At 43.2% G+C, this 12,915-nt stretch overlaps 1 protein-coding gene across 6 annotated transcripts in view; it reads right to left on the reverse strand.

The window, feature by feature from the left end:
* Window positions 1-12,915, reverse strand: part of pdzd2 (PDZ domain containing 2) — a 631,303-nt gene that overhangs the window by 170,990 nt on the left and 447,398 nt on the right. For all 6 annotated transcript variants that reach the window (XM_078551140.1, XM_078551149.1, XM_078551169.1 and 3 more), the window contains one exon: window positions 2,749-2,881. In XM_078551140.1, the coding sequence (XP_078407266.1) occupies window positions 2,749-2,881 (133 nt within the window). The remainder of the gene's footprint in view (window positions 1-2,748; window positions 2,882-12,915) is intronic.

The raw sequence follows: 12,915 nt of genomic DNA on the forward strand, positions 1-12,915 counted from the left end.
CTCATCTCCATCTTAAATGGGAGATCCCTTATTTTTAAACTGTGTCCCCTAGTTCTAGTCTCTCCCATAAGGTGAAACATCCTTTCAGCATCACCCCGTCAAATTCCCTCAAGATCTGATATGTTTCAATAAGGTCACCTCTCATTCGTCTAAACTCCAATGGATACAGGCCCAACCTGCCAACCTTTCCTCACACGATAACCCCCTCATCCCAGGAACCAGTCGAATGAAATTTCTCTGAACTGCTTCTAATGCAATTATGTCCCTGCTTTTATATTCCATTCCTCTTGTAATAAATGACAACAATCCATTTGCCTTCCTAATCACTCACTGTACCTGCATTCTAACTTTTTGTGATTCATGTGTCAGATCTTTCCGTACCTCAGAGTTCTGCAATCTCTCCCCATGTAAATGATATCATGCCTTTTTATTCTTCCTGCCAAAATGGACAAGATCACATTTTCCCACGTTATAATCCATCTGTCAAATTTTTATCCACTCACTTTACCTATCCATATCCCTTTGCAGTCTCCTTATGACCTCTTCACATCTTACTTTTCTACTTATTTATGTCATCAGCAAATTTAGCTACAATACAGTCAACCCCATCATCCAAGTCATTAATATAGATTGTAAATAGTTGAGGCCCCAGTACTGATTCCTGTGGCACTCCACGCTTTACATAGTGCCAACCCAAAAATGGCCCATTTATGCCTACTCTCTGTTACTTGTTAGCTGATTGTTAGTATGATTAGTCAATAACTCCATTATTGTTGTACCATGTGACTACTAGGATGGTAGATGGACCTCGGTCACTTTTATCTAGCAATTCCTAGGTTCCTGTACATCTCAATTAATATACTATTTAAAAACAATTTACAATATTCTTACAGGATCATCCTAGAGTGGCAAATTGGACAGTGGCACTGCTCTATGTGTGATTGAGAGTCATGGCCCTGAATTTCTGCAGTGGCGATCCTGATCTCCTTCCATAACTTAAATTTAATCTGCTTGGTCTGCCAAATTCAGACAAGTAAGCCTAGCAGCATAAGCAACAACCCTGCTGGAGTCACCTCTCCCATCTGACATCCAAATTCAGTACAGATTTTTGATGCTGACTTAAAATTAGAACCAGCTGTGATAATACATACCTAGGGAGAAGATTTAAAACCAGCACAGGCACTAGGACTGGAGTCAAGTGGGAGACTTGCTATTGAAATAAAGCAATTAGAGAGAGATTCAAACAAATACATCGTTTTTCCAGGGGTTCTGTTGATCTCTTACTAAGCTTCGACAGGCCAACGGGACAACTTGCCTTTGGAAATTCAAGGCCCAGATTTTTAATGCTACCTATTATGAGGTTCAGGAGAGCACCATTTACAATGGATCAGGTGCACAATCATGTTACCTCTCCTAAAAAGGACCTTCTTCACCTTGGCATGGCATATAGAGGAAAACTGGGCAGTGACAATTGCACACCAGTAATGGAACCTGCCCAATTTTCTATTCATTTAAATGGATGGATATAAAATTTAGTGGGCTAAATAATAGCATGTGATCCTCCTGCCTGATTTCCCACTGTACGCTGCACCCACGTAACCCTTCACTCCCAATCCCAATAAAAAGAACGGATGGAATTTAATGCCCCCAGCCCCAGAGGCGGGTTGGGAGGCATGGGCCATTTAATCAGGCCGAAGGGTGCAGGGTTGGGACCCAGCCACATTGCCACCCACCCCCCGATCAACTCAGGGTGGGAAGGCTGGATGGAGGCCTTCCTGCCCGGAGGCTAATTGAGGCCCTTAAACTGAAGGGCCTCACACCACTGCCAACCAGCAGATGTGGGGGCCTCAACATGTGGGAGATCTGCCATGTGGGGAGACCACAGCAAATCCTGTTGGGTTTGCCTGAGGTCTGGTAGGGGTGAGTTCCTTGTTATAGGCACTCTGTTGGTGGGGGAGGGGTTGGGGGTGGTGGGTGATGGCAGTGAAAGCCAGCCCCTGGTCCTTGCTGTCGACCTACCTTCCCCACCTCCACCACCCTATCCCGGCTTCCCCCTTTCTGCGATGCCCTTCATGTGACCCAATCCAACCCACAATCACTTCTATCTGGGGATCCAGCAATGATCCTCAAAGTAAGCCCAAGTGTTGTACCAGCAGTAGTCACCGTTCCTGCTGGTGCTGCTGGTACTGAAGAGTTTTTCAAAATTTATTCTTTCACAGGATGTGGGCGACACTGACAAGGCCAGCATTTATTGCCCATCCTGAGTTGCCCTTGAGAAGGTGGTGGTGAGTTACCTTCTTGAACCGCTGCAGTCCATGTAGTGTAGGTACACCCACAGTGCTGTTAGGGTGGGAGGCCAGGATTTTGATAATGACAGTGAAGGAACGGCAATATATTTCCAAGTCAGGATGGTGTGTGGCTTGGACAGGAACTTGCAGGTGGTCATGTTCCCATGTGTCTGCTGCCCTTATCCTTCTGGGTGGGTGGCTCTGATTGGCCAGCAGCTCTTGGGGGATTTCCGCCCTGCTTGGGGCTTGATTGTGTGGGAGGCCCGATGCTGTCTAGGTAAGTGCCTGATTGCCTGTTGGGCCTCCCAGCAAGAAACAGTGTGGGGTTCCCATTGGTTTTCCAAAAGATGGGCAGAATCCCCCTTGCTGACATTAAATTCCACCCAGCATCTGCTGCAGTGCTTTGAAGACAAAAGGACAGAAAACTGAAAAAACCTTCCATCCAAAATGGAGCACCTACCCTGCTTGCAACAACTAGCTGTACAAGTCCTGCTGCTGATCGAAGTAAGGCAACTGCCTCCTGGTGTGAGAGTCCAACCAGTGACTGTCCATTAATCATTAGCAGCTCATCACCGGATTTCAGTCTTCCATCCCTGGTAGAAGAAAGAGATGAAACTATCAGACAAGTGATCAGATTAGGCTGTGATTTTAGAGAGCAGACATGATGCATGACATCCCAACATTACAACAATGTGTCTACACTTCAATGCAATTCACTGGCTATAAAGCACTTGGGACACCCCGGGGTTGTGAAAGATGACATATAAATTCAAGTTCTTTCTGTAAGAGCATTTGGAAATAAAAAATGGCACATGAAGCCCTCTCAACAGCAGCAGCCATCTTAGAATTTGTGACATTGAAAACAGAAAATGCTGGAAATACTCACCAGGTCTGGCAGTATCTATAGTTAATGGCCTGGATCTTCTTCTTCGAGGCAGATAGCAGGAATTGGAAAAGATCCTGGCTCAGCCCGCCTGCCTCGGGAGAAAGTGCATGCAAGGACAGGATTTTCATTGTTTGGGGTTCGGGGGGGCGCGGGGATGGGCTGCTGTCAGGCCAGTGACCCGGGACACAGTTTGGAGGCAACCACAGGGGCTACCAAGTGCAGAGGCAAGTTGTTTAAAAATCCCATCTTGGTGCTATGGGGCTTCGTCCCAGTTATACTAAAAACAGAAAGGCATTCCAGCCCTCACCATCCACATGCTACTCATGCCCCATCCATTCCACCTCATGCCCCCACCCACTCCCTATGGCTCCTCATGCCAAGGTATGCCCCAAACAATACCTAATCCCTTCATTTCCCCATGCCAAGGTACGCCCCCCAAAGAATCCCTATGGCCCCTCATGCCTCCATGCTGAGATATTTTCCCCCAAACAATCTCTATGGCCCCTCATGCCAAGCTATGGTATTCCTATGCCCATTCACCCACTACACAGCATATAGAACCAATGAACCCTATAATTACAGTAGGACATGTTAAAAAAAGCTTTAAAAAAACTCATTCATTAATAACTTTCTACTTGTGTCAGTCATCCAGACCCTTTAAAATATCGAAAGCAGAAACTGCAAGCGCTTGAAGCCTCTCTATTTAGTGTAAAGAAACATTGTGAAATTGACAGCATAAATCAGAGGGCCAGAGCTGTCAATCAAGCAACGTTTTCCCTAGGGTTCATCTGTCTTAATACTCAAATGGTTATCTGGGCTCTCAGCAAAGAATGCATTATGAGACTAGGCTGACAGTCCAGAAGTCCATTAGCCTGTTAAAACACCAGAACCCCAGGGAAAACATTGCTTGATTGACAGTTATGGTTCTCTGCTCTATACTGTCAATTTCACAATGTTTATTTACACAAGATAATGAAATTTCAAGTGCTTACAGTTCTGCTATTGAAACTTTAAAGGGTCTGGATGACTTTGGCTTGTAGTTAAAAAGTTGTTCAGAAGTGGAAAATTATGAATGAATGGCTTTTTTAAAAGGTTTTTTATACATACTCCTGTCACTATAGGATTCATTGGTTCTAGACAGTGTATAGTGGGTAAATGGGCATGGAAGTGCCATAGCTTAGCATGAGGACCATGAAGGGCCATAGTGGGTGGGTTGTGGCATACTTGGCATGGAGGGCATGAGGGGCTATAGGTGTTGTTTAGGTTGCATACTTTGGCCTGCGGTACACGAACAGCCATAGGGGTTGTTTCCGTCAGAGCATTTGGAAATAAAAATGGCGCATGAAGCCCTCTCAACAGCAGCAGCTATCTTAGAATTTGTGATAATGAAAACAGAAAATGCTGGAAATTCTCACCAGGTCTGCATAAGGTTCATGAGGAGAACATTTTGAACTTACTTTTCAAAAGTTTCCCTCATGCAGACTATGGTACACATCATCTCTGAGGTGCCGTGAACCACGGTTCTTTGAAAAGCTGGCCCAACTCCATGAAAAGTGCTGAGGGCTGGGACATGCCTGTCCCTACAATGCAGGATGAGTATGCAGGGTGTGGGCTCACGACCTGAACCAGCCTGCACCCTTAAGAGGCACTCCTGAAAATCGGAAACCATAGGAATGGGGCCCAGATTCCCAGAATCGGGACCCGCCTGCCAGTTTCAAAGGGCTCCTGAGTCATCCCAGCTTGGTGAATACCAGCCCTACATTTCAGGTCAAGGACCTTTCTTAGAATTTGTGTCGCTAATTGTAAGCATTGTCCAAAAAAATGTTAGATACAAGATGAAGCTACAGGTTTCATACTTTCGCACCACAAAATTGTGAAAATCAGTCGAAAATTTAGGTTTCGAAATTTGGTTGTCTTGGTTTGCCTGTGCACACTGGAAATGTTCCTTATGTTGAATCAGAAAAGGAGCAGGGTGTTTATTATAGGCACTCAAACAATGAGGAAATAGAGGCACAAATCTGTCATCAAATTTCAGAGAAATGTGAAAGTAATGGAGAAGTAATTATAGAGGACTTCTAAAAACTCTGACTAAAATGGGGAAAAAGAAAGTATAAAGGGCAAGGAAGGTGAAGAATACCTAAAATGTGCACGGGAGAACTTTCTTAACCAGTATGCTTCTAGTCAAAAAAGGAAAGGTGTGCTGCATTTAGTTCCAGGAAATGAAGTAGGACAATTGGAGTGGGTTTCATTGGGAGAACATCTGGGTAATAGTGATCCTAATAAAATTAGGTTTAAAGTAATTACACAAAGGGACAAAAAAGTCAATGGCGAAAACACCCAACTGGAGAAAATCAAGCAGAATGCAGAGTGCAGGGGAAACTGATAAAGGAAATAAGAATGTCACAGGTCTATAACATTTGTAACCCTCTAGTCCTCTGGTACCACTTCCATAGCCATGGAGGACTGAAAGATTGTGGTGAGAGCTTCTGCTAGTTCCACCTTTCCTTCCCTAATTAACAGAAGAGAACATGAGAAAAAAAGTGAGTAACATAAAGGGGATGCCAAAAATCTTTTATAAACATATACAAAGTGAAAGGGTAGTTAAAGAAATGGTGGAATTGATTTGAGGCAAAAACAGAATATGCTTGGGAAGGTAGAGGGCACGACTGAGGTACTGAATGAGTATTTTTCATCTGCAAAAAAAGAGAGGATGAAGTTCATGCTGCAGTTGTGGAAGAAAGAGTATTGATATTGCAGAAGATCAAAATAGATAGAAGGGAGGTGCTAAAACATCACTCAGATGAACAAGTCACCCAGCCCAGATAGAATGTCTCCTCGGTTGCTGAGGGAAGGAAAGGTGGAAATAGCAGAAGCTCTCACCATGGCTATGGAAGTGGTACCAGAGGACCAGAGGATTGCAAATGTTACACCCCTGTTTAAGAAAGGGGACAAACATGGTAACTACAGGACAGCCAGGCTAACATCAGTTTTTGGAAAACCATTGACATCTCTCGTAAAGCACAAATATAAATCTCACTTGGAAAGGCATGGGTTAATAAGGGGCAGTCAGCTGTTAAAGACAAATCATGTTTGAGTAACTTCATTGAGTTCTTTGATGTATCAGAGAAGCTTGATGAAGGTAGTGCAGTAGATATTATGAGCAGGATTTTCCCTTGGGGTGGGAGATGGAGGACAGGACTGCATCTGGGTCCCGAACCTGACCCTGAGGGTAACAGTCACAAACTGTGATTTTCATGGGGGTAGCCAATTAATGTCAGGAGGGCGGGGGTCACCATCCAATTAAAGATGACAAATGGGCTCTCAAAGGTTGAGAGCCAGTCAAAGGCTTTCCAGCTTCAAAGGAGAAGCAGGCTGCAATAGAGGGTAAATAAGAGAGAGAGTGTTTCAAGATGAAAATGCCCTCTCTCCAACTTTTTAAAATCTTAAATTTAATAAGTGTGCAGCCAGGTCACCAATGTGAGTTGGGGTGGGTTGGAGGTGGAGGTGGTGGGCAACCCCTCTACCCAGGCAGGCAGGGAGAGCCTCTTGGCCACCTACCTGGAGCACTGGCTCCCTGGCCTGCCACCGGGAAGCCACCTCCAGGCTGGTAAACCAGTCCTCACCACCTGCGGGAATCTGGAAACCACCTGGAAAATTCCAGCCAGCCTCCTTTAATAGGTGTCAATTGGTCCTTACTGAGCGGTGTCGGCTTCCCGCCAGGTGTGGGCAGGTAGCCCTGCTGGCCTCCCATCACACCTTTGCCAAAAGGGCCTAGAGATGGGATGGAGCTGGGGAACCAGCATGTGGACAGTGGGGCTATTTTTAGCTCCCATCCGATTCAGTACCCAGTCCCAGTGGGAACTGAAAATCCTTCCCTGCACATATAGACTTGCAAAAAGCATTTAATAAAGTCCAGACAATGGACCTTTTAAGAACATAGAAGCACAATGAACTAAAGGGACATTTGTAACTTGGGTGTGTAATTGGCTTGTGGGTAAGAGGCAGAGCGCAGTGGTGAAGGGATGTTCTGACAGGAGAGAAGTATGCAGTGACTCCAGGAGGCCATGAGGATCACTGCTTTGCTTGTTATATATAAATAGCCTTTGTTGCGGTACAGGGAGTACAATTTTGAAATGAACAGGACAGCAGGTTTCAATAAGACATGAGCAGACTTGTGAAATGGATAAACACATGGCAGATGCAATTTAATGATGATAAATGTAAAGTGATCCATTATGCAAGATACAACAAGCGGAAGCAATATAATCTAAATGGTGTTATTTTGAGGAGAATATAACCTAGGGGCACCTATGTATAATTCGTTGAAGGTGGCAGGGTAAGTTTATAAGGTGGTTAAAAAACGCATGGGACACCTGGTTTTGTAAACAGGAGTATTGAATACAAATACCAGGAAGTCAATACTAAACTTTTACAAATCACTGGTTAGGCTTTAAAAAAAGGTTTGCTTTTTTATACCGTCTTTCACAATGTCCCAAAGTGCTTTATAGCCAATGCAGTACTTGTTAAGACCATAAGACCATAAGACATAGGAGCAGAAATTAGACCATGTGTGCACAGCAGGCTCCCATGAACAAGAATGCAATAATGATCAGATAACTTGTTTTTGTGATGTCGATTGAGAGATAGATATTGTCCAGGATATGGTGGATTACTTCCCAGCTCTTCTTTGAAATAGTGCCATGGGATCGCTTATGTCGATTTTAGAAAGCAGACAGGGCCATGATTTAAATCTCATCCAAAAGACAGTACTTCCAACAGTGCAGCACTCCTTCAGCACCAATGATCCCTATTAAGCTGCACAAATGTGCAGTAACCCAGAAGTCTCTGTGCAGTCCATGCACCACTTAACCCTTTAAAGTTACTGCACAAGTGTGGCCATGCAAAAACATTTAAAGCAACTGTGCACTTAAATAAATCACCCGCATGCTCCAAAATGAAAATTAGGGGGAACATTGCTCAGTACATCACTGGAACATCAGCCTAGATTTTGTGCTCAAGTCTCTTAAGTGGGACTCAAACCCTCAACGTTGTAACTCAAAAGCAAAAATGCTATCAACTGAGCCACAGCTGGCACCATGGAGTATTGTGCATTATTCTGCGAAAGATACTTGAAGACGGCTGTCAAGATCCTGGCGAGCATACAGAGGAGGTTTACGAGGACGACAGCAGGGATGAGAAACTTCAGTTATGTGGAGAGACTGGAGAAGCTGGGATTATTCTCCTTAGAGCAGAGAAGGTTAGGGGAAATAGTGGTGTTAAAAATTATGAGGGGGTTTGCTACAGCAAGTAGCAAGTAGCTTGATAACTAGAAGTCATAGATGTAAAATAAAGAACTGGAGGGGAAATGAGAAAAAAATTTCAGATGCATTGTTAAGATCTGGAAGACATGAGGTGAAAGGGTGATAGAAGCAGATTTCATAGGAACTTTCAAAAAGCAATTGGATATATGCATAAAGTGGACTAATCTGCTGTGTTATGGGGAAATAGCTGGGGCTTTGGACTAAGCTCAACTGCACTTTCAAAGACTGAATGGCCATCTTCCATGTTGCAAGATTCGATGATTCTATGTATCGCCTCACATTTACTGATAGCTCCAAAGAAATTCTAAGCTTAATTTGCTAAAAAGTGAGTGAAAGTTTGATGGTTTATACCTCAGGCTCCTGATTTGCTACTTCTTGTTGATTAATATTATTGCTGGCAGCACATATTCAGGTAATCTCACACTCTGGTTTTGAAATGAAAAGTAAACTCTCTACTCAAGGGGCAGAATTTTAAGAATATAGTAACACAAAGGGAAACAGCCTTTTGTTTAACCCTTTAGTTCCCTCACATAAAAAGGCACAAGGAAGTTTGAACTGAAATATTTAAATTCCCATAGAAGAAGAAATATGCAGATAGATTTTAAGAATTTTCTCTCCTGCTGTGGAACTTCACACCTTGGATATGATTGTCAAGAACATGGGTGTAAAGGTTAGTGGTTCTGTGGATGCTCCCCCATTGAAATGATGGATGAAATGTGTTCAGTTACTTGAATAATCGGCACAACCTCAGAGGTATTCCTCTGTGAGCCATTGCTATTTTGGAAAGACTTAAAATGGTGTGTTTAATATGTATTCATAATAAACAATAACTTCAAGTTATATCTTTAAGTAATGTGGATTTTTGTGCTTAGGCTCTGACTCATCTCCTGCACCAGCAGTGTCTGTGCTGTCCATAACAATGAACGTGGAATTGTATTCACAATCCAGAGTCACTCAAAGCTGGCTGATTAATCTAAATTCACTGAACGCTCAGGTCTTGAAAATTCAAAATCCTTCAGCTTCACCTTTGGACCTTTTAGCTTTAAATGAAATGCTATGAACAGTGCTGAAATTACAGCATCACACCTGCCTCAATCCACAAGTACCCCTCATTGTAGTTGCCAGGTGACTGAATGCCTTCTGTTGATGTAGGCAGAATGTCAAACATAATTTTATTTTGCACTTTTTTTTAAATGTAAGAGTTCATTTGGGGCCTTGTAATCAAATGAAGAGGGGCAATGCTGCCTCAGATTGTGTGATTAGTCTCTTGGGGTAATCTTGTTTGGATGGAGTTTCAGCCCTGGTGGATATGTATCTTTCCTTACACTGGAATAACAGGAATCAGGGTATGTATCACGACAGTTGAATGGGTAGGGGATATAATGCTCCACTGTTGCTAGGGCCCCAATATTTACCTTGGTGGAATTTCCAAGTTGGGGGAATGATTCTAGTGCGTGTCATGGAGATTTAACTCCACAGCTCCTGTGCCTTTTATTTTAAACAGGTTCCCAGCCTAAAGGCCTGTTTGATTGACAAACCTGACCTCATATATTGGGCAAGGAATGATGCCAAGAGGAGGCCGCAGCCTAGGACCGAGTAGGTTACCCACTGCTGAGATACACACCGCAAGAGGGGGTGAGGGTGTGGTGGGTACAGCACAATATTGAGAGTTGGAGGATGATTGCAGAGGGTCAGAGAGAGTGATTGATAAAGTTCCAATACCTGCTTGAAATAAAGATAAAGATTAAGACTGGCTTCTTCTATCAGAGTTTTATTTTCAGTCCATAAAACTCGACAGAGAACTTGTCGCACCTGTTTTCTCTTTTATACATTCAAATTGGTACTTAGCTAGTTAACTGATAATTGCCAATTGAACTCCTTGTGAGTTAACTGTTTCCTTCCCCAACAGTGAACAGGTGTCGGAGGAAGAGATGGGATTCAGGAGGATCAGTGATCATGGAGTGTGGTCCAATCTTGGGGAAAGAAGCAGGTTACCTGGGGTTGTGGGTGTGGGTGGAAAGCACTGTTTCATCCAGCAGCCCTTAACCTGCAGGGTTCCTGAGGCCCAGGAAACCAGGCCAGTCCGTGCTTAAGCTGAAAGATCAAATACCAACCCTCTCCGTGGGTTCAACCATGCTGAGCGACACATAGGTGGGTATTTCCCTCAGCGCAAAATATTAGAAAATTTGGGTGGTGAGGTTTATCGTTGCCTCCTGACTATAACCAACACTGGCTGCTCCGTCCCCATCTGCTGCATGCAAATTTCAGGAGAGGCCACAGATTCCAAGTGAATTTTCCTCCTTTCCACCCCGGTTACCACCACGTCCTGGGGCCACCATATGGGAAGTGGCGATAGGTTCCATAGCAATGGTCAAAGCCCAGAGTTCCTCCAATGGAGGAACAGAACCACGAAGCAGCTTCTTCTCCTTCCTATCAGCATCAGACACTTAGCTGCTGAAGGTTTCATTCTCAGATGAAGCCTTCAGCGGGTTTCTTCTGTCTAACTTATGGGGGCATCACTGCTCTCGCCACCTCTTCTGCTGCTGTATCCCCAGCACATTCTCACATACACTGTTAGGCTTCCTCCTGACAGTGGGAATCCCACCACAAATCCACTCGGCATTTACAATGAATCCTGTTGCAGGAAGCGGGTTGAGGCAAAGACATAAATGAAGGGGTGGGTGAATCCACCTACTCCAACAAGGAAACCACCCACAAGTAGGCAAATCTGATGGATTCCTAGATTTACATAATGATCTTCAGCTAAGTTAAACAGTTCCACAACTATAATTTTAATACAGCTCTTTCACTTGCTAAGGCTGGTGATATAGGTGCACTTCCACTGCATCCTCTTACTTTCTGTAAGTGCTCAGTGACACATAAAGGATTGATATATGAGAAATAAACTACTTTTTGATTGAGCAACTAACATTAAAGTTGGGGACTTTCAAACGGTAGCTTTTTCTGGATGAAGTAAAGGGGTTGAATGACCTTTTCTCAGACTGAGTAGTATTTCTTATGTACATCAAATTAATCAATCTTTTGAAATATAAGCAACACCAGATCATTGTTGGCAGAAATTCTATCTGGAAAATCCAGATATTTTCTTCCCATTTATATCGATTAAAACAAAATAGATCAAGATTTGTTTAAAAATTTGCTAAATAATTAAATATCTGCAATATGTCACCTGGCGTTCAGAGCGATCATGGTGTAAGGCTGATGAAGGTAATTTCCCTTTGATTTAATTGATATGTATTCCATCGTCAGCCTCATCATTGAGAAAACAGGCACTTGTTATTGTTACCAACTTTATTCAGGTTATCAGGACACACAACCGACATAGTTGCAGATAAGCTAGAATTTAGGACTTTGTATCAAACCAGAAGCAATTGAAAACCGCAAAAGCAACATGGGGAGACATTAAGAAGACTGTGGATTAATGTAAACTGAGGGGAGGGGTGCACATCATTAAAATCACACCTTTAGTTACTGAACTAAACATTCCAATATTCTCGATCTAGTGATATTTATTGTCTGACTCCAAAAACAATTTCCTCTGATGTGCTCCTGTTTCACCTCACTAATTGGATGCTTGTGCCTCAAAAAACAGTTAGTTACACTGTCAATTATAATTTCCATGTTGCTGTTTGTTTTATAGCCAAGAAAAGGACAAGTGCTTCACAGAGGTCAATGCAAGCTAGTTAATTGATTTCCTGTTTGAATCGAAGGGCCGTTTGGCTTTCTGGATTTCATTTAACAACTACAAGCAAATCAAGTAATCTATTGTTTCGCTCCAGGAGCTGAGAAAAGAGTCAAAACCACAGTTGGCTTCAAACCCGAAAGGAAAAAGGCACCTAACAAAATTATCGTATAATTCAGGCTGACAATCCACTGCAGTACTGAAGAGAAGTTAAACTGGTAGACATAAAAAGTCCAAAGACACTATTAAATTGTCCTGGACAACTTTCGTCCCTCAACTAACATCACTTAAAACAAATTTTGTGCTTATTTATCTCATTGTGATTTGTAGGACCTTGCTACCACAAATAAGCTGCTGCACTTCCTCCATAACAACGGCGACTACACTTCAAAAATACCTCTTTGGTTGTGAAGGGCTTTGGGATATCCTACAACTGTAAAAGGCACTTTATAATTGCAAACCCTTTCTTTCTTTCAATCTTGCACTGAACAAGCTCTGAACAAATTCTGTTCGTTTCTGAACTAGAGGCCTGGCTGAATTTTATCACAGGCAATGGGATCCCTATATTCAGGTGAAAAGCAGGTTCTGAGCCCATGCTTGCCAGCTGGCTTGACAACTTTACCACAGATGGTCTCCCCTCCATCCAATTCAGGATGAAATGCAGGCTCCTGATGCTGCCACCCAAATAGAGAACCGACAGCTCTGAAGCCTCAGTAG

The sequence above is a fragment of the Cetorhinus maximus genome, chromosome 1 (genome assembly GCF_964194155.1).
Source record: "Cetorhinus maximus chromosome 1, sCetMax3.hap1.1, whole genome shotgun sequence".
In the NCBI taxonomy this organism is placed as follows: domain Eukaryota; kingdom Metazoa; phylum Chordata; class Chondrichthyes; order Lamniformes; family Cetorhinidae; genus Cetorhinus; species Cetorhinus maximus.